Source organism: Pelobates fuscus, chromosome 5 (assembly GCF_036172605.1).
Source record: "Pelobates fuscus isolate aPelFus1 chromosome 5, aPelFus1.pri, whole genome shotgun sequence".
NCBI lineage: Eukaryota > Metazoa > Chordata > Amphibia > Anura > Pelobatidae > Pelobates > Pelobates fuscus.
In genome coordinates this window covers 302,773,100-302,800,862 of record NC_086321.1, presented here as the reverse complement: position 1 = coordinate 302,800,862, position 27,763 = coordinate 302,773,100, and the positions used below count along the sequence as shown (strand labels likewise).

At 43.3% G+C, this 27,763-nt stretch overlaps 1 protein-coding gene across 1 annotated transcript in view; it reads right to left on the bottom strand.

The window, feature by feature from the left end:
- Nucleotides 1–27,763, bottom strand: part of RNF126 (ring finger protein 126) — a 75,985-nt gene that overhangs the window by 39,449 nt on the left and 8,773 nt on the right. The window contains exons 2-4 of the mRNA XM_063457336.1: nt 11,224–11,285; nt 9,914–9,971; nt 5,508–5,746 (exon numbers count right to left, since the gene is read on the bottom strand). Of these exons, the coding sequence (XP_063313406.1) occupies nt 5,508–5,746; nt 9,914–9,971; nt 11,224–11,285 (359 nt within the window). The remainder of the gene's footprint in view (nt 1–5,507; nt 5,747–9,913; nt 9,972–11,223; nt 11,286–27,763) is intronic.

Below are 27,763 nucleotides of genomic sequence, written 5' to 3'. Positions count from 1 at the left end.
AGTGTGTGAATGCAGTGTGTGCAGGGCCGGTGCAAGGATATTTGCCGCCGTAGGCAAAAAAAAATTTGCCGCCCCCTCCCCCCCCCCCCATATGTCCTGACTTCCCCTCCTCCTCCCTCAGTGGTCCTTACCTCCCCACCCCCGTGTTCCTTCACTCCCCCCCCCAGTGGTCCTTACCCTCCCCTCCCCTAGTGGTCCTTACTTTCCCCTCCCCTCCCATAGTGGTCCTTATCCCACCCCCTCCCTCCCATAGTGGTCCTTATCCCACCCCCTCCCCTCCCATAGTGGTCCTTATACCCCCCCCTCCCCTCCCATAGTGGTCCTTATACCCCCCCTCCCTCCCATAGTGGTCCTTATACCCCCCCCTCCCTCCCATAGTGGTCCTTATACCCCCCCCTCCCTCCCATAGTGGTCCTTATACCCCCCCCTCCCTCCCATAGTGGTCCTTATACCCCCCCTCCCTCCCATAGTGGTCCTTATACCCACCCCCTCCCTCCCATAGTGGTCCTTAACCCACCCCCTCCCTCCCATAGTGGTCCTTAACCCACCCCCTCCCTCCCATAGTGGTCCTTAACCCACCCCCTCCCTCCCATAGTGGTCCTTATACCCCCCCCCCCCCCCCCCATAGTGGTCCTTATACCCCCCCCCCCCCCCCCCCATAGTGGTCCTTATACCCCTTTTTTTTGTTATTATTAATTTTTTTTTATTATTATTATTATATTATTATTTCTTATTTTATTTATATATTTTTTTTTTCGTCCCCCCTCCCTGCTTGATATATGGCAGGGAGGGGGGCTCTCCTTCCCTGGTGGTCCAGTGGCAGTTCAGTGGGTGGGAGAGGGGGGCTGGCAGATCTGTAACTTACCTGTCCTGCAGCTCCTGTCAGCTCTCTCCTCCTCTGCGCCGTCCGTTCTGCTCTTCTGTCAGCTCCCAGTGTAAATCTCGCGAGAGCCGCGGCTCTCGCGAGACTTACACTGGGAGCTGACCGAGGTGCTGACCGGACGGCGCAGAGGAGGAGAGAGCTGACAGGAGCTGCAGGACAGGCAAGTTACAGCTCTGCCAGCCCCCCTCTCCCCCCAGTCTGTATTATGGCAATGCAAATTGCCATAATACAGACTGACTCGAGTATAAGCCGAGTTGGGGTTTTTCAGCCCAAAAAATGGGCTGAAAAACCTCGGCTTATACTCGAGTATATACGGTATATATCATTTTATTCAGGGGAAACAGGGCTTTCATTTACTATCAAATATTTAGCTATGAAACATAATTTAATATGAAAAAAATGGGAGAAAATAAGAAATGTTATTTTTTTAGTTCTACATGACATTTTAACTGTCAATGTCATAATACTGTTTGCTTTTACTGCAATAAAATACACATTTGTATTCAGCAAAGTCTCACGTGTAAAACAGTACCCCCTATGTACAGGTTTTATGGTGTTTTGGGACTGTATATTAGCCCAGGAATACAATTTACACCCATAATGGCATACCATTTGCAATAGTAGACAACCCAAGGTATTGCAAATGGGGTATGTCCAGTCTTTTTTAGTAGCCATTTGGTCACAAACACTGGCCAAAGTTAGCGTTAGTATTTGTTTGTGTGTGAAAAATGCAAAAAACGCCAATTTTGGCCAGTGCTTGTGACTAAGTGGCTACTAAAAAAGACTGGACATACCCCGTTTGCAATACCTTGGGTTGTCTATTATTGCAAATGGTATGCCATCATAAGGGTAATTTTCATTCTTGGGCTACCATAGGGTCACAAAGGCAACGTAAGCAATCTGGCGAATTTTAATGTGAAAAAAATGAAACACAAGCCTTATATTTGACGCTGTAACTTTTGAAAACACCATAAAACCTGTACATGAGGGGTACTGTTGAACACAAATATTTGTGTTTCAAAACAGTAAAAAGTGTCAGCAATAATATCGTCCGTTTGTGTGTGAAAAGTGCAAAAAACGTCACTTTTACTGGCGATATCATCTTTGTAATACATTTTACTGTTTTGAAACAATATTTGTGTTCAGCGAAGTCTCCCGAGTAGAACAGTACCCCCATGTACAGGTTTTATGGTGTCTTGGAAAGTTATAGGGTTAAATATAGTGCTATCAAATTAAATTCCCTTTACTTTCGCCATGGGTTGTCAGGCAGCTCATTAAGATACCCAATTATGTAAAAATATTACACATACACATACACATACACATACACATACACATACACATACACATACGTGGCCTGAAGTTGTGGGAGGGGCTTGGTTCCCCTTCTTAAGGAGCGCCAGCCCTTCCCTCATTACCTGTTAGGTCTGGCGAGTTGTAGGAGAGAGATCGTCACTTCCGGTCGTTTCCTGACGCCATTCTGCGTACCTGGGTCTCCGTGGTCGGCTTCCAGGGTCCTGTTCCCTCCGGGTTCTGCTGGCTGGCTTCACCTTTAGGCTGGGCAGCCGCGGGGTTTGTTCGTGCGGCAAAAATCGTAGAGTTACACGGCCGTCGCAATTTTTGGCGCGGCCGGTTTACGTCATCACTATACGACGATCACACGTACGGTAGCAGTGCGGTACATAATTACACGAATACCGGCATTCGGTTACGGCTTATATACAGTACATATCAATGTTTAAATGTTTATTCGTGCGGGAAATCCGTTTTAAATCAGATGTTAAAACTTGTTATAGGCACTAGGGCGACCTCTGGTGGCTGGTTATCATTACTGATTGCTCTTAAATTATGGTTCAACGACCCCTGGTGGTAATATAGGTTAGGACATGTGGCATTAAAATGCATTTTTGATTTAGGTATTATCACAGCATATTTTTAGACATATGTTATGACATATGTTATGACATACACGGCTGGAACAATTACGTGTTACAGAGCTTTTTGGTAGCAGTAATTGTGACACATTAGTTTGGTAGGATATATGTCTGGAAATTCTGCCATAAGGAGCATGGTTTTCTAATAATACTCGGCCTACGGTATACTTTTGGTTATAATTAACACATACACCATTTTAGTATCAAATATATATACAGGACATATGGTCACATATAATGCTTAGCATTTTGAGGATTATGGACCTCTTATGTTTTCAGTATTCAACAGCAATTCCACGGTGGGCTGCTAATCTACCAACTTTTTCACTTGACATAGGTCAGTAATCAGGATTAATTATACCTTAATGATCACGCAAGACCTGTGTCCTTATATGTTTTTTTTGTCTGTATTACTAGGTATAGTGCTCTTGCTCTTTTAAGCATTTGGTTCCAGTCTCCTACTATTGAGGTAATTACTGGTAGGTATCAGAATAGCAGGGGATTAAGGGGTACATACTCTTGTAGGTTACTACAGATCGCCTGTATCACCTTATCACACTATCTTGCAACTTGCTCATCAGGTACGTCATGTTTTTCTCGATTATTCCTCCCTCCCTACCTACCCTTTCGGGTATTAGTACAGATATTCTGGCATACACAATAGGAGCCTCTAGGTATGTTTTTCTGGCCTTCTACGCCTTACGTTAGTGGTCCCGCGAGGCCAACATCCATCCTCATTTCGGAGGTACGGCATTCCCTCAGGCCAATTCATAGCTAGCCGCCTCGCTTGGTTGCATAGAGAGGGCCTCACTTGTCATGTCCATTCTGTCTTATGCTATTACAAGTCACGGAGAGGCCATCTCCCCCTGCCATAATGCCAATGGCCACGTACCCCACACAAGCCAAATCCTAGATAGTGCCTCTCAAAGCCGCTTGGCAACTAATAGGGCCTCACCTGTCACGTTACTAAGTAATACTTTCGCCGCTTGGCATTAGTTACACCAGCCAGTTGGGTAGGACCCCAGGTAACATTTTTATGTTGTAGCATGTCACAAGCACCTGAAGGCGGGGAAGATTTGTCCATCCCCAGTACACCGGCTAGATCGGTCACTCCATCCCGGGGTCACGACAACGCGTGCCCTGCATCACTCAGGGCATGGACTATTCCTAGGATCACTGCCGAATTAAGAAAGAAGTATTCCTTTCCCTGCTACGGCTAGGAAAGCAGAATTATACAGACTGATGAATAACTCAGGGGCGGGGGAAGGGTACAGTGGCAGCCAGTCTTCTGATCTGCATACGGTTTTGTCCTCAGTCCTGACCTCTTTGGGTCGTATTACAGATAAACTCGACAAGATGGATGCAGATAGCCAGCAACGGTCATCTGTTACTTTAGGGAATCCGGTCGCTACGGTGCGCCTGGACCCCCTACCGGGTAATATACCAACCGGTCTGAAAGACCCACATATCATTAAACCAGCACACATGGTGCCTGCAAACACTAAAAAGGACATTTTGGAGGGGAAGGATATCAATCTTCATCTAACACTATGGTTCAATACCATTAAGTTGTATATCACAGGTATTCAACATCACATCCTCACCACTTGGCCTAACAGACAACGCTTTCTGTCATCCTACCAAGTTAAAGCCATACTTAAAGGTATTAAAGACTCCACCCCTATACCCTCACCATCCAGACTACCCATCCACGATCTATTGTTTCAGTCACTGTCAAATCTGCTAGACACCTCACCATTCGAAGCCCATACTAAATCGCATAATTAAAACAACCATCTATTTGGCCTTTTACGGTTTTCTTCGGCCCAAAGAGTTCACCACTACTAACTATAACTCACCCAACTTCATCACAAGGTCAAATCTGGTGAAGGTACAAGATCACCATCTGCTATCCCTACACCATACCAAAACTAGCGCCAAAGGACAGACGGTCACTATCACCTATTATTCCACTAGTAATAAATGGTGTCCGGTGGAAGTTTGACAATTTTCTTGCCTTCTGTACTATGGCTCCAACGCAACCACTCCTGTCCTTACACGGTAATAAGCTCACTACGAGTAAGTTCATGGTGTATGTTAGGATGTTGTTGGTCCGGTATATATATATATATATATATATATATATATATATATATATATATATATATATATATATATATATATATATGATCTAAGTGTATTATTATATTTTTTTACACTTATTAACTTTATTTTATTTTCAGCCAGCAGGGGGACGGTCATTACAGTTAGTCCCCCTGCTGGCAATGCCTCAGCCAGCTAGTCCCCACCCCACTCAGGAGTCCCCACCCAACCGCGTCCGCCGGCGTGGGATCGGCGGCCACCAAGTTAAAAAAAAAAAAAACGGAGGGCGTACTATTACGCCCGGCGGCGTTTAGAGCCGCTTAAAATAGGGCGTAATAGTATGCCCTCCGGTCTTAAGGGGTTAATGAACATGAATCAAAAGGAGGTTTACATATAGCATGTAACAATGGGAAGGGCAGGGGAGTAAAAAAAAAAAAAAAAAAAAAAACATCTCTTATCTGACTTGTACAGCAAAAATTGCATACTGTTTCATATCACATGAGCAGATATTGGTAAAATCTGGTTCTGTGTTGCAGAACTTTGAGAGTGTAATCTCTCCATTTCAAATTGGTTTAGTTGCTTCTTACCCCTCCAGCGTAGGCACACCTTCATGCCTCCCTGCAGTTCGCCTTGTGCTCAGCCTAGCACGTGGCTGTCTAGCACTATATCTTTGTCGTGATTGTTGCTCTCTCCTGCTCTCCCCTTCACGAGTCTCCTCGGTTTGAGCAGTTGAGCTAAAGATAGGGAAGTCGAGGCCTTCATTGAAAATTCCAAATGTAACTTGGCCATAACCGGATGGCAAAGTGAACCGTGTGGATTCTAGACCCTTAAGGAAGCAGAAAGTGAATGAAAAAATGTGGGTTATTAACCTGTTCAGGACAGAGGCAATAGCACAGGTTCTGATAAAAACAAACTCGAGAATTTGACTGTCTGTTCAACCATAATTTACCTCTTTCATATTAGGTGCACCTGCACTTATATATAATTTTGCTCAGTAGAAACAGGGGTTACATTTCATATCAAATATTTATACAGTATATGAAACAATTTTATAGGAATTAGGAGGTGCACCGAAATGAAAATTCTTGGCCGAAAATGACTTTTCCCCCAAATTATAAAAAAAAAATATTTTCCTATAATTTTTTTAATATTGGAGTTTTTAATGAATTTAATGAATCTAATATGAAAAACTTCCCTTCTCTTTTAATGGTACCCCCCCCCCCTCCCCTGCCCCATATTGTTCTCCTCCCCCTTCCCCTGCCCCATATTGTTCTCCTCCCCCTTCCCCTGCCCCATATTTGTTCCCCCCCCCCTTTCCCTCGCCCCATATAGGTTCCCCCCCTTCCCCATTTTGGTTCCCCCCCCACCCCCTTCCCCATATTGGTTCCCCGCCCCATATTGGTTCCCCCCCCCCTTCCCCTGCCCCATATTGGTTCCCTCTGCCCCATATTGGTTCCCCCCAATATTGTTCTTCCCCCACCCCCCTACATATTGTTCTCTCCCCCCCACCACCCCCCGCATATTGTTCTCTCCCCCCCACCACCCCCCGCATATTGTTCTCTCCCCCCCACCACCCCCCGCATATTGTTCTCTCCCCCCCACCACCCCCCGCATATTGTTCTCTCCCCCCCACCACCCCCCGCATATTGTTCTCTCCCCCCCCACCACCCCCCGCATATTGTTCTCTCCCCCCCCACCACCCCCCGCATATTGTTCTCTCCCCCCCCCACCCCCCGCATATTGTTCTCTCCCCCCCCACCCCCCGCATATTGTTCTCTCCCCCCCCACCCCCCGCATATTGTTCTCTCCCCCCCCCACCCCCCTCATATTGTTCTCTCCCCCCCCCACCCCCCTCATATTGTTCTCTCCCCCCCCCACCCCCCTCATATTGTTCTCTCCCCCCCCCACCCCCCTCATATTGTTCTCTCCCCCCCCCACCCCCCTCATATTGTTCTCTCCCCCCCCACCCCCCTCATATTGTTCTCTCCCCCCCCACCCCCCTCATATTGTTCTCCCCCCCACTCCCCTCATATTGTTCTCCCCCCCCACCCCCCTCATATTGTTCTCCCCCCACTCCCCTCATATTGTTCTCCCCCCACTCCCCTCATATTGTTCTCCCCCCACTCCCCTCATATTGTTCTCCCCCCCCCACCCCCCTCATATTGTTCTCCCCCCCACTCCCCTCATATTGTTCTCCCCCCCCACCCCCCTCATATTGTTCTCCCCCCCCCCCCCCCTCATATTGTTCTCCCCCCCCCCCACCCCCCTCATATTGTTCTCCCCCCCACCCACCCCCCTCATATTGTTCTCCCCCCCACCCACCCCCCTCATATTGTTCTCCCCCCCCCCACCCCCCTCATATTGTTCTCCCCCCCCCCACCCCCCTCATATTGTTCTCCCCCCCCCCACCCCCCTCATATTGTTCTCCCCCCCCCCACCCCCCTCATATTGTTCTCCCCCCCCCCACCCCCCTCATATTGTTCTCCCCCCCCCACCCCCCTCATATTGTTCTCCCCCCCCCCACCCCCCTCATATTGTTCTCCCCCCCCACCCCCCTCATATTGTTCTCCCCCCCACCCCCCTCATATTGTTCTCCCCCCCCCCACCCCCCTCATATTGTTCTCCCCCCCTCATATTGTTCTCCCCCCCTCATATTGTTCTCCCCCCTCATATTGTTCTCCCCCCCTCATATTGTTCTCCCCCCCTCATATTGTTCTCCCCCCTCATATTGTTCTCCCCCCCTCATATTGTTCTCCCCCCCTCATATTGTTCTCCCCCCCCCACCCCCCTCATATTGTTCTCCCCCCCTCATATTGTTCTCCCCCCCCCCATATTGTTCTCCCCCCCCATATTGTTCTCCCCCCCCCCATATTGTTCTCCCCCCCCATATTGTTCTCCCCCCCCCACCCCCCTCATATTGTTCTCCCCCCCCCACCCCCCTCATATTGTTCTCCCCCCCTCATATTGTTCTCCCCCCCCCTATTGTTCTCCCCCCCCCATATTGTTCTCCCCCCCCCATATTGTTCTCCCCCCCCCCATATTGTTCTCCCCCCCCCCATATTGTTCTCCCCCCCCCCCATATTGTTCTCCCCCCCCCCCATATTGTTCTCCCCCCCCCCATATTGTTCTCCCCCCCCCCATATTGTTCTCCCCCCCCCCATATTGTTCTCCCCCCCCCATATTGTTCTCCCCCCCCCCATATTGTTCTCCCCCCCCCCATATTGTTCTCCCCCCCCCCATATTGTTCTCCCCCCCCCCCATATTGTTCTCCCCCCCCCCCATATTGTTCTCCCCCCCCCCATATTGTTCTCCCCCCCCCCCATATTGTTCTCCCCCCCCCCCCATATTGTTCTCCCCCCCCCCCATATTGTTCTCCCCCCCCCCATATTGTTCTCCCCCCCCCCCCATATTGTTCTCCCCCCCCCCCCATATTGTTCTCCCCCCCCCCATATTGTTCTCCCCCCCCCCCTTTCTTTTTTTTTTATTTTGGCAAATTTTACCTATTTTTGGCCGAAACGGGATAGGCCAAAATTTCGGTGCACCCCTAATAGGAATACAAACAAAAAAAAGTTCGAGAAATTAAACAATTGTATTTTCTTAGTTCTGCGTGGCATTTTAACTGTACATTAGCTTTTACTGCAATAAATTACAAGTATTTGAGTTCAGCGATGTCTGACGAGTAACCCCATGTACAGGTTTTATGTTGTTTGGGAAAGTTACAGAGGTAACTATAGCAAGTTCCCCTTTCCAGCTTTTACATGTTGAATGTTGTCAGATTTTGGGACCGTATGGCAGCCCAGGAATGAAAATTACCCGATCATGGCTTTCCATTTAGAAAGTACACACTCCAGGTCATTCAAAATGGAGTTTTGTCCAGTCCTTCCAATTAACCACTTCGTCACAAACACTGGCCCAAGTTGGCATTCATATTTTTTTGCATTGTTTTACACAAAACTGCCCTTTCACGTATGACATAATCAGCATTATTTGTTTTAGTGCTCTAAAACACTATTTGTGCTCAGTAATCTCTCACAAGTACAACATTACCCTCCTGCCCCATGTCCAGGTTTTATAGTGTTTTGGAAACTAGGGTCAAATATAAGGCTTGCCCATTTCCAGGTCTGCACATTGAATTTAGACAGATTGGTTGTGTTGCATTTAAAACCGTATGATAGCCCAGGAATGAGAATTCCCCCTCCATCATGGCATACCATTTGAAAAAGTGGACAACCCAGGGAATGTCCTCTCTTTTTTAGTAGCCACTTAGTCACAAACCCTGTGCAAAGGTAGTGGCGTTTTTTGCATTTTTTTTTTACACACAAAAAAATCCATGTTTATGGATTAGTCATGATCTGTTTTGGAACACTCATATTTGTGTTCAGCGAAGTCTCCAGAGTATAACCGTAGCACCTATGAACAGGTTTTATGGGTGTTTTGGAATGTTACACGGTTAAATATAGGGCTTGAAAATGAAATTCTCTGGACTGTCTGCATGGGTTGTCAGGCAGGTCCCTCAAATTCTAATTAGTAAAATCAGGTAATTACGTTAAATAAATTACATATACACGGAGAATTTAAATATATTTAAAGTCTACGTGTATGTTTCTATAATTATTTATGTATCTCTCTCTCTCTCTATCTATCTATATATATATATATATATATATATTGAGAGAGCGAGCCCAGGCAATCCCACTGCATGCAGATCCATAGCTGCTATTGTGGCCATGTGATTGCTCTGTGAGAGACTGCATGGCCCGTGGGGGCCTGATCCAGGAGGGAGAGAACTGACTGGGCCGCCGCCTCCCCCAGTCTTAAAAAAAAAAAAAAAGCCATTACGACGTTCCATGTCACTGCAACGGCTTTAAAGCCCATTTAAATGTGGACGGCATGGAAGCCGTAAAAATGTTAAAGGGTTAATACCAATTTACTGTAAGATAAACAAATCATAAAAGGCAAACAGGTTGCCAAATGCAAAGTTCAGTTTCCTCACCTCAAAAGGATCTCTGTTTTGTTCTGTTCCAGTGGAGCTGGTATTATTCTCTGAGTTCCTATAAAGAAGAAAGGGAGGGAATGAAAAAATAAAAAGTAAAACTTGTTTAGTAGATAATCTCTCTACTGAACAAGATTAGCTAGCTCACAGTAGCTGCAGATCTACTTCCCCTTTCTGTCTCCTCTATGAGCAGATGCAGATTATGGCAGTGCATGCACAATAGACTCCCAATGTTTTCCTACGGGATAGCATTAAATTGGTTGAGATGATCACAGCCATAGAGGTGGGGCCAGCCGCAGCACAACAAGTGCAGAATGGAGAAAAGGTAAGTTTAAATACCTTTTAACCCTATTCTGAGGGTGGCCGTAAGCTAAACATGTACTCCAGCAACAAACCTGTATTCCTAACACTATAGTGTTCCTTTAAAAGAGCTTAACTGCAAAACTTATTGCAGAACTTTATCCTCACAGAAAAATACCGGCAATTGTACTGTCGGTATTTTTGCAATACCGACATCGGCCACACAGCATCAAATACTGGCTGTGCCAGGTGGCAACCCTAATATAGCCTCTAGCTTGTGCGGTGTAGACTGTGGTTGAGCCATGTTACTCGCCTTCTCCACCAGCAGTGGTAGGTGCCTGAGATTGTTGGGGTGTACTCTTGGGACTGGGATAACCCACATCGGCCCAGGAGGGAGGGGGACAAGGGCACAGACTTTAAGGTTTCAGCCATCTTTGGAAGAAGGGAGCAACTGCTTTCCGCACGCCAGGCATGCTTGTAGGCCACATTTTCTGGCAATTTTTGCAGTAAAAGCAGCTTAACTGGTATCTCCATTGACACCAACTTATCCCCTCTCACTGTGTAGTTGGCTTGTATCCGCAAATATTAATCAATATTTGCTGTAAGATGCAGGAGCCGCTAAAAGTCACTGTGCTGTGCGGGCAGGTGCCACCTCCATTTTCCTTCTTTTCAAGTTTTCGAGCTTCATATTTGTGGGAAAATGCTGCAGACTATGCAAGACTAACAACTACAAAGAGAACTTTCATTTCCACTTGTTTCCAGGGGGTGGTTACAATCTACCCCAGAAAAAGTGATGCAGCTTTTAAGATATGTTTAAGATGGGAAAAACATTATAAAAGACAGGGTTATCATATTCTACTAAGAGACACCCTAGTGCCTGTAGAATACAGCACGATTTAATGAGTGCTCCATAAGTGGGGCTGGAATATTTTTAAAAAGCCAATGTAGTTTTTAGTAAAATGGCCATGACACATTAAAAAATAAAAATAAAATAAATAAAAAAGACTCACGTGTGCCTTGGTTCAGGGAGCTCCTCAATGAATCCTGACTCGCACCGAGGGCACGTGTATTCCTGTATATTAAAAAAATATATATATAAAATATTAGAAACTTGATCATACATTTACTATTCCGATCCATGTATCCATGAATTGTCAGAGGGTAGCATAGAAACCAAGAGTAACTACTTGACAACAATTCCATCTGGATGCTTTTATAATATTATATTTTTAAAAAGCTGTTTAATCGGTAAATATCTCCCTAAATCTACACCTGTGGAGTTAATACAATACTACGCCCAAAACCTCAGGTTCTTATTGCAACGCAGAGTTATGGTGTCACATGATATTGAAGAATAAAATGCTTATCCCCTCCTAAACTGGAAACATAGCAGAAACAGTAAGATTTATTGTGGAAGCTTCAACTGCAGTACCAAAAAGATAGTGTGGCTTGTTCCAGCTAACAAGCGTTTAAGTAGGTTCTTTCACAACATATAATTAAGATTTACAAATGAATATGGCTTCAAACTTTTTTTTTTTTTTTTAATTCTTTATTTTTGTTGTGTGGGTGATTACAGTAGGTTTAGCGGTCGCCACAACAGCGGTTCACAACAGTTTGACAGTGGCATGAGAGTACGCACAATTTTTGTTATTTTTAAACATGCTTAACCAAACAGATAAATAGGTTGATAAAAGAAGATGAACTAATATATTATGAGGTATACTGACTATTAGTTGTCTATTCTATTTTGCTGTGCTGTATGAGTCATAGTGTAGAGGCACAGATATCATATTAGCAGTAACTGTTTGAGATGGTGTACCTCAAAGATGTACTATGTGTATACAAGCTGGGAGAAAACATAACATTTAACATTGCTAAAGCCTGCCTATGCTGTGTAGACATATTTCCAGTGATGGTTTGGGCCAGAATCATGGGAAGAGAGCTGGTTGGCCCCTTTAGGGTCCCTGAAGGTGTAAAGATGACCTCTGCAAAGTATGTGGAGTTTCTGACTGACCACTTTCTTCCCTGGTACAGAAGGAAGAACTATGCTTTCCGTAATAAAATCTTCTTCATGCATGTCAATGCACCATCCCATGCTGCAAAGAATACCTCTGCATCAATGGCTGCTATGGGGATAAAAGGAGAGAAAGTCATGGTGTGGCCTCCATCCTATTGAGAACCTTTGGAGCATCCTCAAGCAAAAAAATCTATGAGGGTGGGAGGCAGTTTACATCCAAACAGCAGCTCTGGGAGGCTATTCTGACATCTTGCAAACAGATTCAAGCAGAAACTGTCCAAAAACTCACAAGTTCAATGGATGCAAGACTTGTGAAGTTGCTATCAAATAAGGGGTCCTATGTTAAAAATAACGTGACCTATTAAAATGTTTAAAAAGTTTAAATGTTGTTATAAGTTTGATTGAAATAGCTTTGTATTTCAGTAAATATGCTGCAAACACAACAAATGATAATTTTCCGTTCTTTACAACCTATAAAGTGTTTTGAAACTTCCTGTGCGTAATAATTTGGAACAGTGCATTGTAAGTTTAGGTTTAAAAAAAAAACAAAAAAACACTTATTAGGAGGTTTGTACAATAAAATTTGAATTGTACTCTTAATAGTTGATAACATGAGAATTAAGCTGACTGTTATTTACATCAATAATTTAGGTAAATGAGAAAAATATAATTTGCAACAGGGTGTAGTGGTGGTCTTCCTGAGCCTCTAGAGGTGCCTCCTCTACTATAACACAGTTAAACTGATACAGATTAAACACTGCTCATTGAGTAGAATTTTATTGGAGCAGTGCAGAGTTTTAATGAGAGGAACTATATTGCTAAGCCTCTCCTGTTTCAGAAGATCCAAGGACATCCATTTGTTTGTATTGCATTCATGGAAATAACTGCAGAATTGTTTAGGTTAACATTCCTGAAAGACTCATAAGCCAACTTTGATTGATGCACAGAATTTAGACAACAAATTGCAATACTAAATCTCCTCTGATTTTATCAAGGAATAAACTTGCTGTAACTTTTATAGAAAAAGTAATTCCATTTATATAATTTTATTTTCAGAAACAGCAGCTCATGGAGTTACCCTGCATCATGTAACAGCTAGTGTTCAGCCGTTTTTGGCTGTCGTGCTAGATTAGGAGGAATTCCTTTAGCTTTTAATCTCTGTATTGACTAGCAATTTTATGACATCAGTATATAAAATTCTACTTGCATAAAAGGAAACTGGTCACCAACATTTTAAGCTGCTTATTTGTGCAATTAGATATATTGTAGTCTGCGTTATGAGATGCTCAAAATGTATCACTATACTGTATATAATATCTGAATAGCTAAATATGGCTTGTTCTACATGGCATTTAGAGGTCTCTTTCATATTGAAGAAAAAGGTCTTGATTGCCATTTACCGTTTTTTTTTGTAGGAGTGATGTTAAACTTGTAGCAAGCACTGTCCCTGCAAAAGGTTTTGTAGAAACTATTTATTTATTTATTATTGCCATTTATATAGCGCCAACAGATTCCGTAGCGCTTTACAATATTATGAGAGGGGGATTTAACTATAAATAGGACAATTACAAATAAACTTACAGGAACAATAGGTTGAAGAGGACCCTGCTCAAACGAGCTTACATTCTATAGGAGGTGGGGTGTAAAACACATTAGGACAGGAATTTACAACTACAGGTTATTCCAGTCACTGGCAGTAATCAGCTCATTGAGGTTATAAATGGGGACCTGTATACTGTAGATCAGTGGTCCCCAAGCAAGTCCCCACCAACAATACAGGATTTATGAATTTCCCTTGTTTATATTAATGGAGATACTGACAAAACCTGGACTGTTGGGGTGCAATGAGGACTGGTTTGGGAATCACTGCTGTAAATTATTCCGTGTGGAGGGAAAATCCTTCAGGCTGACGTAAGATGGATCTGGATGAAGCACAGGACCCTAATGGAGGGATGTAATTCTTGGGAGATCACATGGAGGTTCCATGCAGAGGCTCAGAAGAAGGGGAAACCGTGGCCTGCGAGGCCAATATGTAGCTATTAGGATAATGGATACTGGTTCCTGCCTTAAGAGCAGATGAGTGAGTGAAAATTCATATATCTCAGGATAAATTGCAATTTGCAAGACAGAGCGTCTCTTCCTAGAGCTTGTGGATCAATACTTCTTGAGTAGAACCTGTGGACTTTCCTGTTGCTGCAAGTTACCATTAGATCCACCTGAGGAATGCCAAAGCTCTCTTCGGTTATCCTCAGACTTCATCCAATAGGCACCATTCCCCTGGATTTATCACCACTCAACTGAGAATATCCACCACCATGTTATGTATTTCTGGAAGATAAATTGCTACCAGACCCGAAAGGTGCTGTTGTGCCCAGGACATCAGAGGTTTAATTAACCTCATCGATTTTTAAATGATGGTTTAATTAACCTCATGATTTTTTTAAATCACGATTGACACATGCCATCGCAGTGGCGGTTCTGAATTTCACCAAATTTGTGTAGTAGTTGATGTTGAAAATGCTTTAGGGTTCTGTTGACAGCCAGCAGTTTCAGAAGATATGAAGGGGTATTGTTTGCAGATATTGTCCACTTCCATTGTACATGATTCTGAAGATACGCTGGCCAACCCCAGTGACTGGCCACCACAGTCTAAGGGATAACTCCGGAACAAGAATTTATTTTGTAACCACCATGTCAAGAATTGATGAACATGGGATCGAATCCTGATAGGCTGAAGAAGATTCCCTGACCTGCACTGGCACAGGAAATTCTTTTGAAAAGGTCCTCATCCTCAATTGCCCCCACCTTGTCAGTCCTATGGTGGAAGACACAGAACCTAATAGGGTTTCTCTGACAACCAACATTCCATTGACCTGCGTTATAAAAGTCTTTTTACACTCTCTTGCAAGAGGAGAACAGTGTTGAAAAGGACACCCAGATATTACATGGCCTGAGAAGTTCATGTTACAGCAGGAACTGAATGCCAAACCATCCATGGTCTTTTAGAGTATTCTTTTTGTCTGCCAGGACCAAGATATTGTTCAAATAGTGAAAGTTGGCAGTGCCCTTTTTGCTTAAATCTGCTATAATAACCACACAGATTTGGGAAAAAAGTTTAAGGTGCTGTGTGTTGAGACCAGAAGGAAGGCCTCTGAATTTGAAATGCCCTTCCTCTAAGGAATATCTGAGAAACATTTGATGTTGAGGAGCAATTGGAACATGAATATTAATGTCTTGTAACTCTATAGAAAAATCAACCACTGCCCTGGGAAGACTGCTTTTATGATGAATTGTAGATTCCATCTTGAACTTGCAAATGTTTAGGAATCCATTAAGTCTCTGGAGATCCAGGATAAGTGTCCATCCCATTGAGACCTTTTTGGTGTAATATAATAGGTTTGTACTTTCTGCATTTGGGACCTTTACCCCTTCTTTTTGATGCAAAGCTTCTTTTTTTTTCTTTGTCCCCTGGCCATTATGTCATCTGAAAAGTCTGCAGAACGCTAGTAGACATCATCTTTGTAGAATATCTATAATCTTTTATTATTATTATTGGCATTTATATAGCGTCAGATTCCGTAGCGCTTTACAGTTTCATAAAATGAGGAGATTTAACAATAAATAAGAAATACAAGAAACTTACAGGAATGATCGTTTGAAGAGGACCCTGCTGCAACGAGCTTACAGTCTATAGGAAGTTGGGTAAAAAAAAACAATAGGGCAGGAGATGGCAATTAAAAAGGGTGGGAGTGAAGCAGAGCTGGAGGAGAGAGCAAGGGACAGGTATGTGAGGTAGAGGTTACTCTGGGATGCCATAAACCTCCCAGAAGAGAGAGGTTTTAAGGCACTTCTTAAAAGATTGAAGATAGTCTGATGATGGTAAGCAGGCTATTCCATAGGAAGGGAGCCGCCCGGGAGAAGTCCTGCAAGCGTAAGTTGGCTGTATGTGTGCGAGCAGCAGAAAGGAGAAGGTCATGGGCAAAGCAGAGAGACTGAGAAAAGGCCTATCCATCAGTGAAGAGATGTGGGAGGGCTAGAATTGTTCAATGCTTTATATGTCCTATTTATAGTTAAATCCCCCTCTCATAATATTGTAAAGCGCTATGGAATCTGTTGTCGCTATATAAATGGCAATAATAATAATAATAATAATAATAATAATAATAATAATAATAATAATAATAATAATAATAATAATAATAATAATAATAATAGGTATGGATCAGTACTTTGAATTGACTCATATTGGATACAGAAAGCTAATTTAAGGACTGACAGAGGGGTGAGGTGTGAGAGGACCAACTGGAGAGGAAAATCAGTCTGGCGTCAGCATTCATTACAGACTGTAAGGGGCAATATGGCTTTTGGGAAGACCAATTAGGAGAGGTTTACTAAATGCCATGTGAGGGGGCGGCGCTTGACTACTGAAGTGGATGGTCGCATGGCGAAAGGAGCTCCAGGCCACTAGAACCAAAAAAATACATTTTCAGCCCCCACATACGGGTTAAACCCTCCCCGTGGGGACCCCAAAGCACACTAGAACCAAAATGGGGCGAAAAACTAAGAAACTCAACCCTGATAAACCCAGAATGGACTTTCACATCGACGAACTCTGGTGGCAGGCCCGGGGCGCAACTAGCTCCAAAATGGCGTCCATACATGGCGGATGCACAGACCTTTATGATGAAACGTCAGATGAAGCAGAGGAGATGACCCCTCCGCCCAGCCACTGCAGCCACCAATCACAAAAAAAAAAAAATCGCAGCCGATGTGGCTTCAATCCGGGAGGCCTTACAGGGCCCAGGTGGCAGGCTCAGAGTCATGGGGACTGCCATAGAAACCCACGACTGCCAAATAAAGGAGCTGCAGCATGCAATTAGGAAGCTCAAACAGCAGTGACTGAGTTTAAACTCGCCACGATGGAAGACAAACGCCGCTTGAAACACCTAAAGATCAGGGGCGTTAAGGACGATATACATGATGCAGAGCTGCCTCACTTTGCACGCAGGCTCATCACAGCATTGTGGTCCCCGAAGTCTGCCAAGGCAGTGACGATGGAGGGCATGTTCCGCATTCCAAAGTCTGCTACAGCCCCAGCCACTTCCGCATTCCAAAGTCTGCTATAGCCCCAGCTACAAGGGACGTGATCCTACAATTCCAGACCCAGAGGGACAGAATCGCCGTCCTGACAGCTGCCAGAGAACACCCAACCTACCTTTTCGAAGAAATGACCCTCGAGTTCTATTCAGATCTCTCTGGAGCCACACTCTTGTGGAGGAGAGCTCTGCCGCCTTTTACCACCCATCTGCGAACGCACCAATTGAAGTACCGCTGGGGCCCTGCACACACCCTGCAGGTCACCAAACGCGACATGTACATCATTCGGTCCCTACAGGAGGCAACGGAGGCCCTGAGGCATCTAGACCTCCCCTTGGACATGCCTAACTTGTCTAAGCCTCCATCGAGCCCCAAACACGCTTCAAACTGGGCCACTGCTAATGCTCCGGAATTTGTCCCCAGGCGGCCAGCCGAGTTACCGACCGATGCAGCCACAACCTGAACTTCAACTAAGACTGGAAACCCCATAGCTCACAGACACACAGACCATGATTTTTTCCTTGTTATTTGTTTCCTCTAATTATTCTAGTTTCCTTTGTCTTATTAGTCATATCACAAGTAAATAAAAATAGCATGTTCATCATGAATATATAAAAAGGCAGTTATAAAAATGTACTCAATTATTATATTAATGGAAAAGCGTAGTCCAACAACTAAACTTAGTTTAGCCAGCCTCGCAAGACTAAGCACTGCTTTATATCCAATTACCATAGCCATAACCGACCAGTATTTATTCAACTACATTAACTAAAAAAACGATACAAGAAAACTAAGTCATGATACTGTTTTAACATGTAGTTTGTAATCTGGGATTGTGTTACGGTCGGGGCGTAACAAGCCTGCCTTGAACATAATTTGCATGATAATCTTATCCAGACTAAGCCATCTCTCCAGATCTACAGCTTTGACTGCTACTCAGGGTTTTTTCTTTTTACTATTAAATTACTGATAAATCCTACCAGAACAGGTTTATTAACCATGAAAATCGCCATGTTGTGATATATGAACCTCATGTGCTAGCTTGTAACACCCTTATCTTAACATTCTTGACTAAAATTTAAAAACACTGCATGCATATCTGTTTACCCTATTGTTACAAATGTTATAAATTTGCTTGAGGAGTGCCATCGGGGCACCTCAGGCTTGTATGTTACTCTTGATATGCACTACAAAAAAAAAAGAAAAAAAAAAAAAAAAAAAGAATTCCATGCAAGAGATTACCAGAGCATGGACAAGGTCATTAGTAGTATTCTGTGTAAGAAAGGGGCAGATGCAGGCTATATTTTTAGGTGGAATCTACAGGATTTGGTAACAGACTGGATGTGAGGCTCAAAGGTGAGGCAAGAATCAAGTATAACACCAAGACAGCGTGCTTGCAAGGATGAATTGATGTGGGTACCACTAAATTGAAGGGAGCACAAAAGGAGGAGGATCAGTATTAGGAAGAGGAAAGACAAGGAGCTCAGTTTTAGAGAGATTGAGTTTCAGAAAGCGGGAGGACATCTAGTCAGAGATGGAAGAAAGGCAAGCAGTGACACGTTGCAGGACAGCAGGGGGAGAGGTCTGGGGAGGAGAGATATATCTGAGTGTCATCAGCGTACAGGTGGTAGTAGAATCCAAATGAGGTAATAAGTTTGCCAAGAAAGGTAGTATAAAGAGAAAATAGAAGGGGACCAAGGACAGAGCCTTGGGGGACTCCAGAGACAGGACAAAGGGAGGAGGTATCATTAGAAAAGGAGACACTGAATGAGCGTTGGGAGAGATAGGAGGAAAACCACGAAAGGACAGTGTCAGAAACTGAGTGATTGAAGAGTTTGAAGAAGGAGAACAACAGTGTCAAAGGCAGCAGAGGTGTCAAGAAGAATTAGTATGGAATAGTGGAAAAAACACACACTAGAAAAGAGTAATACAAGTTAACTAAATAGCAGAAATGACTGCCAACAGTAACAAGGGCAGGATTGTTGGGCAAAAAAAAAACACAAAAAAACAAAACAAAAACAAAGCAAAATCAACCAGATAAACCATTATTTTATTAGACCATTCTAGTAAAAGTTAATAAAGCCAAAATGAATTATCTGTGGATAGGAGCGGGGTTATATGTAATGGCCTGCAATGCTTAGGGTCATATGGACATGGACACCTTTGCACAGGGCCATATTCTGAATCATCCCAAGGAAAAGAGGCTGTACTCCCTCGTGGCAAAGGGTAAGACAAAAAGAAAAAGAAAATAGCCTTATAAATTAAAACAAAAAAACAACTGTTCTCTAGTGACATCATTGATAGGACATCAACAAAAAGACTGAAGGTGGGAAGATAGGAGGGATGTACACTTTTCTTTTAAATTAGGTTCCTGGCTAACTAGGAATATGGATGAACTACCCATTGTTGTGCTGAGAGGGAGAGGGAGAAAGAAAGATACACACACAAACATGTATTAATACATATATTTGTCTTTTAATGGCTTTCCTTCATTTATATCACTAGCCCCTCACTTAAATGAATGGAGAGAAGAAAAAAAAACGTAAATCTTAATTAAGACCAAGTATACCTTCTTTCTGCACCTCCTTTGCCTTCTGTGATTTCAGGCAGCCACCAGAAGTTCCCCTTATGGTAAGCTTGGTATGTCACCAAGAAAGATTTAAAAACATTTTACGGAAAGAGCAATGTTTACCATGATAGGATAACATGTTAATGTGAAACAGTAATTTTACTTACCGTAAATTTAGGTTTGCCACCTTTTTTGGAAAAAAAAAAAATACCGCCCATTCTAATTTGCATGACATCACAGAGCACAACGTACATAAAAGCATGAGAACATTTGGAAGCAGAAAATTCGCAAATTTACTAATAAACTACTTACAATGTTTGTACTTTGTGTGTATAGCATTGCAGATGTGAGGCAGTGTGTGTATGTACTGTCTGTATGAGTGTGTAAGTAGTAGTGTGTCGTCTTAACGTGTAGCTTCTGAACACACGGACCTGTTCAAGACACAGCTCATACTGCCATGCCTCCATCTCCTTGACCTGCAGCTCTTGCTCCTCCCATGCGGACTATCAGTGGAGAGGGCAGGGACAAGCTGTGACATCCCATCTCAGCCCTCTCCACACAGCCAAGCACCAATGAGTTTTCTTAGTATGTCCTGAGAGCACTGCACACCCTGGTGGCTGGTGCCGATATTGCAGAAAATTCTCTTCAAAGAAAAATACCGGCAATTGTATAGACTGTATTTTTGCAATACTGGCACCAGCCACAGTGTATCAAATACCAGCTGTGCCGGTAAAATGCCGGCCAGATGGCAACCCTACATAAATTACTTTTTCCTTAGTATAGTGGCAGTACTACAAACATGGGAGTTATGCCTTCTGGAATGGACAAGAAGTTCCCCCCCCCCCCCCCCCAAATTGTAATATTTAATTGCCTGCTGCCCTTATAATCCCTGTATCTCCAAGGTTCCCCAGTCATTAAAAGAATCAAACCGAGACCATATGCGGCGATATAATTTAATACATACAAAAACAAGGAGGGAAACGGCAGTACTGCCACTATACTTAGGAAAAAGGAATTTACGGCAAGTGAAATGGCTGCTTTTTTCTCTCGTATAGTGGCAGTACTGCAAACAAGTGGGATATAGCAAGATAACCAACAAAATAGGGTGGGAATTCAGTAGGCCACTGCATGGAGCACCTTTCGCCAAAACCAGCTTCAGAGGAAGAGAATATATCCAGCCTGTATTGCTTAATGAAGGTATGGAATGAAGACCGAGTAGCCGTCTTACAGAGGTCTTCTGGAGAAGCTGTAGATCTTTCTGCCCAGGAAGTAGCCATTGCCCTCGTGGAGTGTGCTTTTATTGGAAGATTGAGAGGAACACAACGTGTTTCATATGCCAGCTTAATATCTTCTGTTAGCCACCTGTCGATTGAAGGTCTGGAGGCTTCTCTACCTTTACAAGAGTCTTGAAATGTGACAGAGGTGATCTGAGATTCTAAAGTCTTAAGATCTCTGAAGATAGATTTCTAATGCTCTTAACATCTGGAAGATGGCATTTTCTTTCTGCCTCTGAAAACAGACTAGCAGAAAGGAAAAACAATAGGATGGTCCATAGATTTCCTTTAACCCCCTAAGGACCAAACTTCTGGAATAAAAGGGAATCATGACATGTCACACGTCAGGTGTCCTTAAGGGGTTAAATAACTTTAGGTAAAAAGCCAGGCCTGGGTTGCAAGACCACCTTATCTTGGTGGAATATGGTCAACTCAAGCTCTAGAAAAATTCTGCAGTTCTCCTATTCTCTTTGAGGAAGTAATAGCCACTAAGAAGACCGTTGCCGATAAGAAGGTCGGAAGCTAGATCACGCTCAAGGAAGTGACTAAACGCTGAAATCTGGACTTTAAGTGTTAAGTGTTGATACACCTGACCAGTTAGAAATCCATCCTGCAGGAAAGACAGATCATCAGGAATAGAGGGATCATCTGGACAGCAGCCTTTCAGAACACACCAGTTCAGGAACTTTATTTAAATCCAACGATAAACCTTAGTCGTGGATGAACGGACAGATGCCAGAACCACCTCACTCAAATTGTCTGAAAGCCCTTACTCACAGATGATCATCCTTGCAGCAGCCATGCGATCAGTTTGAACATTTCCAGGGGTCTCTACTGGAAGATCCATATTCTCTATAACGTTGTCTGATATTGGAAGAACCCAGCGTGAAATTGCCATACGCTCCATTTCAGAAAAACAGTTTGGCCAGATGGGCTTTGTCCCAGCGGATCTTTAGAATTATCCTGGAGGATACTGGAGGGAAAACATGTTGCATGTTGTAGTTCCAGGTAAGGGACAAGCAGACTAGGAAGTCTGGAAAATCCTGTGCCTGGATAGAAGCAAAGCATGGTACTTTTCTGTTTTTTTCTTGTGGCCATGAGATCGGTCTGGTAACCCGAATCAGATTACCAATCTCAAGAACATCTGGGGTTTTAGAGACTAACGTTGTCTGCTGAGGTCGTCTGCGCTGATGTTCTGAGTAACTCTGATATGGGTTGAGAGTGAGTTTACTTCGGTCTGTGCCAAAGACATGATATGGTAGCACAGCTCCTGCAGAGATTTTACCTTTGTGCCTCCTTGACAGTTTAAGTAATCAACTGTGGTGGTCAGATTAAATCCTTACGGCTTGGTCTGCAATGACAGGACTGAAAGCTACCAGAGCATTCATTACTGCCTTCATCTCTCTGAAGTTGGAGGACTCTTTTGCTTCTTTCGAAGTCCATTTCCCCTAAGTGAACTATGAATCCACATGGGCACCCCAACCAGTTTGGGAGGCATCTGTTGTGATGGTAATCCATCTTTTCTGTTCGAATGAAAAGGCCTCTGGAAAGGTTGTTTGCATTTTTCCACCAATTTAGTTTTCTTACTGTTTTTGACAGGCAGATTACTGAACCCAAGTCTTCCCTTTTTCTTGACCATTCCGCAAGAATGTTGCAATGAAAAGGTATTATTTCTGCTTTTGCACATCCCATTGCTAGAGGAACCCAGAACTTTGTAGAGATAAGAGGGGCCGATGAAAGGCCGGGCCTTGAACTGAAAGTGTAGAATCTTTTTCCCGCTAGTATTGCAAACCTTTAGAGAAAATACAGACATTGGAACATGGAGATAGGCATCCTTCAAGTCTAACTTTGGCATAAACTCCCCCTTCTGCAGGATGTGTGTGACTGAAAATATTTTTCATACAGAACCTCTGATAAGGGATGCAGCATGCTTTGACATCTTTGAGGTCTAGGATAGGACTTGTCTGGCGTCCAAACTAAAAATAAGCGAGAGTAAACCCCCTGGAATTCTTGATATCTGGTACTTTTTCTAGAACGCCCTTGCGTAAAAGAAGCATGGCTTCTGCTTTCTTTTGTGATGGATATTTTGAAAGAAGAAACAAAAACTGGTTTGGCACCGTTGAAAAACCATTCTGTATCCCTCTGATATGGTCTTTATAAAAAAAAATTATGTCATCTCCTATTTCTGAGTAAAGAACCGAAAAAGACCTCCCTCTTGGTAGCGAAAGGAACGCAGTCTAGTGAACCGAGATATTATGGGATATCTGGAATCCTGAGGCGATGCTTTTTTGGTTTAAGACATCTGTTTACTTATTTCTTCCAGAGGAATGCCAGATAATTTGTTGCCCTCTAAAAATTTAGTTCACATAAAGCAGATTTTAAAGCAGTCCATATTCTGAGCCACAAGGCTCTTCTGGACACCGAGGATAAGCCCATTATCCGAGCAGATTATCTAAGTATCTCAGAATCATCTGAAAGAAATTCATAGGAAAGTTTCAATAGATACAACAACTGGCCTGGGTCTTTTTCTGATTTCTGAGTAGCCTGTGCCGGGACAAGAAGAAGAACTGTGGAACCTTGGAGGTACAGGGACTATAAGGGCTGCAGACGGGATTTCCATTAAATATGTAAATTTTGGGTGGATATTTTTGCCCACAGCAGAAGGCACAACCCACTTGTTTGCAGTACTGCCACTATACGAGAGGAAAAAATACCTCTAGTAGCTATCATACTGACAGCCACTAGAGGCGCTTCCGCTGCACTGACGGAGTAAAATGGCCGCATGATGCAGCAGTTCATATAAAAGCTATGAATACAATGTTTTTCTATAGATAAGCTTGAAAACTGGCCAATATCTCAGGCTACGTCGGAACTGTTCAGACCTAGGGGATTTCCAAATCAAAGCTAAATCTTTGCGACAACAATTCAAAGAAAAGGGCTACCCGAATAAGTGCCTAAAAAGAGCTTACAAAAGGGCACTTTTGACGGATAGGGCAGACCTCCTGTCAGATACATCCAACTTCAAACCCAATACGACTAAAACCATCAGGATGATAGGTACATTTGATACTGGCTGAAACAAAGTAAAAGAGTCTCTCCAAAAATTCTGGCCCATCCTTCTTAAAGATACACACTTGAAAGAAGTACTTGGTCCACAAGTCAAGATCACAGCCAGGAGGGGCAAAAACCTCCGTGATATTCTGTCTCCCAGCCATTTCTCTTGTAAACAAAATCTGCAGACTACCTGGCTGGGGCGGCAAATCCCAGTGGGCACTTTCAAATGCGGAAGATGCGTAGCTTGTAAATTTATTCTAAAGGATTCAAAGAACGTCAGTGACAGTGAGGGCAAACAATCTTTTCAGATTCTACATTTCTTTAATTGCAACTCCGCAGGGGTGGTCTATCTCCTCACATGCAGCTGTAAATTGATGTACGTGGGGAAGACGTTCCGACCCTTTAAGGAACGTATAAAAGAACATGTGAGATGTACTAGAAATCGTTTAGAGACCCCTATTTCTAGACATCTCAAGGAACATCACGATGGTTCATCTCAAAATATACGTTTCTGTGGTCTTGAGTTGGTTAAACGTGAATCTAGACGGGGAGACTTCGATAAAATCCTGCGCCAATTTTGGCTACCAAAAAATACTGGACATACGCCATTTGCAATACCTTGGGTCGTCTACTATTGCAAACGGTATGCCATCATTTTCATTCCTGGGGTACCATACGGTCTCAAAGGCAACGTAACCAATCTGGCGAATTTCAATGTGAAAAAAATGAAACGCAAGCCTTATATTTGACTCTTACTTTTGAAAACACATAAAACCTGTACAAGGGGTACTGTAATACTCAGGAGACTTCACTGAATACAAATATTAGTGTTTCAAAACAGTAAAACGTATCACCTCAATTATATTGTCCGTGTAAGTGCCATTTGTGTGTGAAAAATGCAAAAAAATAAAATTTCACTTTCACAGACGATATCATCGTTGTAATATATTTTACGGTTTTGAAACAATAATATTTGTATTCAGCGAAGTCCTCCGAGTAAAACAGTACCCCCATGAACAGGTTTTATGGTGTCTTGGAAAGTTACAGGGTTAAATATAGTGCCAGCAAATTAAATTCCCTGGACTTTCGGCCTGGGTTGTCAGGCAGGTCCCACAAATTGTAATTCATAAAATGTCCTAATTATGTAAAATCATTACATAAATATATATGTAGATTACATACATACATACATACATAACCGATAAAGCTCGAAATCCATTAATGTGCACATTACCTAGCTAATCTGCAGATGACCTGATTTGCTCCGTTAAAGTGCGGAATCAAGAGTTTTCCGCATTTTAACTAGGTAATGTGCACATTACCGGCTTCGGTATCGTTAAAGTGCAGCAACAAAATCACAAATTGTCCGGAATGACTATCAAATGAGGAGATACCTGCCAACGCTCCTGCATCTGGTGAGACAGTCCCAGAACTGTTATTCTATCTTTCTCCATCTCCCCCCCATGTCACAATTCACCAGAGAAATATCCCTACAGAGCAATGGAGGGTATTACAACCCATGTGAGCAATGCTCCCATCTCTCTCAATTGTATACATTGCAATGTTCAGAATTGATTCTTGTTTTATTGTATTAACTTGCTTCTTTGTTGATAAATAACATTATGTTAATTTAAGCGTACAGGAACATTGCTGTTGTTCCAGCCAAGATCTTATTTTTGCTTTTCACTTTAACGAGTGCCTAGTAGGTAATGTGCAGATTATCTAGGTAATTTGAGAAATTAAACAGTTTTCGGCACTTAAACAGATCACCCTAGTTAATCCGCACATTACCTAGATAATCTGCAGAATAACTGATTTCTGCACTTTAGCGCGAATAAATATATATATATATATATATATATATATATATATATATATATATATATATATATATTACACATACATACAATATATATTTCGTTCTACGTGTATTTTGATATCAATCTATATATTCATTTTAAAATATAGTTAGAACGAGATTACACACATTTATTTTGTATATATATACCGTATTTATCGGCGTATAACACGCACTTTTTTCCCCTGAAAATAGGGGAAAAATCGTGGGTGCGTGTTATACGCCGATATCCCATAATTACTTACCTGTCCTGAAGCGTGGGCCGGCTTCACAGCTTGCACCGCGGTACAGGAACTTTAATTTCATGTTCCGGTTTCCGGCGGGACTGAAAGGAAGTGTGCACAATAGTGTGCACACTTCCTTTCAGTCCCGCCGGAAACCGGAACATGAAATTAAAGTTCCTGTACCGCAGTGCAAGCTGTGAAGCCGGCCCACGCTTCAGGACAGGTAAGTAATTATGGGAGGGGAAGTACACTATGGGAGGGGAGGGGAGGGGAGGGGGGAAGTACACTATGGGAGGGGAGGGGAGGGGGGAAGTACACTATGGGAGGGGAGGGGAGGGGAGGGGGGAAGTACACTATGGGAGGGGAGGGGGGGGGGAAGTACACTATGGGAGGGGAGGGGGGGGAAGTACACTATGGGAGGGGAGGGGGGGGGAAGTACACTATGGGAGGGGAGGGGGGGGAAGTACACTATGGGAGGGGAGGGGGGGGAAGTACACTATGGGAGGGGAGGGGGGGGAAGTACACTATGGGAGGGGAGGGGGGGGGAAGTACACTATGGGAGGGGAGGTACACTATGGGAGGGGGGGGAAGTACACTATGGGAGGGGGGGAAGTACACTATGGGAGGGGGGGAAGTACACTATGGGAGGGGGGGGAAGTACACTATGGGAGGGGGGGGAAGTACACTATGGGAGGGGGGGAAGTACACTATGGGAGGGGAGGGGGGGAAGTACACTATGGGAGGGGAGGGGGGGGAAGTACACTATGGGAGGGGAGGGGGGGAGAATACTATGGGATGAGGGGGGGGGGGATACTATGGGAGGGGGGAAATTTCCTGGAATTTCTTTCTAAAAATGAGGTGCGTGTTATACGCCGATAAATACGGTATATATATTTTTTTTAAATCAATAGTGCATTAAAAGTGTTAAAATACTCTAGACAGTACCGTGTATACTTTTAAAACATATATGGTTTGATGGGGGTAAGTTACATTGGCCAGCTTCAAAAATGGGTGCATGACCAGCTGTGAAAATTCCAAGTTGGAAAACTGGAATGTGCACCCTCCAAATAAAGTCTTTTAACCCCCAGGGAAACCCAACACACCTATACATGGGTGGTATCACTGTACTCAGGAGATGTTACTGAACACATATTGGGGTGTTCTTTGACAGTAACCCTTAAAGTTCCCCTTAAAGTTCTCAGTAGATTTATTCTTAAATTGTTATGTGTGAAGAAAATCATTTTTATTTTTTTTGGCATAGATTGGTGGTAAAATTGTTACATGACTTTTAAAAATATATACATGTGAAGGGTGATTTAGGGATTCCTGACAGATATCAGTGTTACAATGTAACTTGCGTTCATAAAAAAAAAAAAAAAAAAAAAAAAATGGCTTGGAAAGTGCTACTTGTACTTATTGCCCTATGATTTGCAAAAAAAAAAAAAAAATAAAAAATA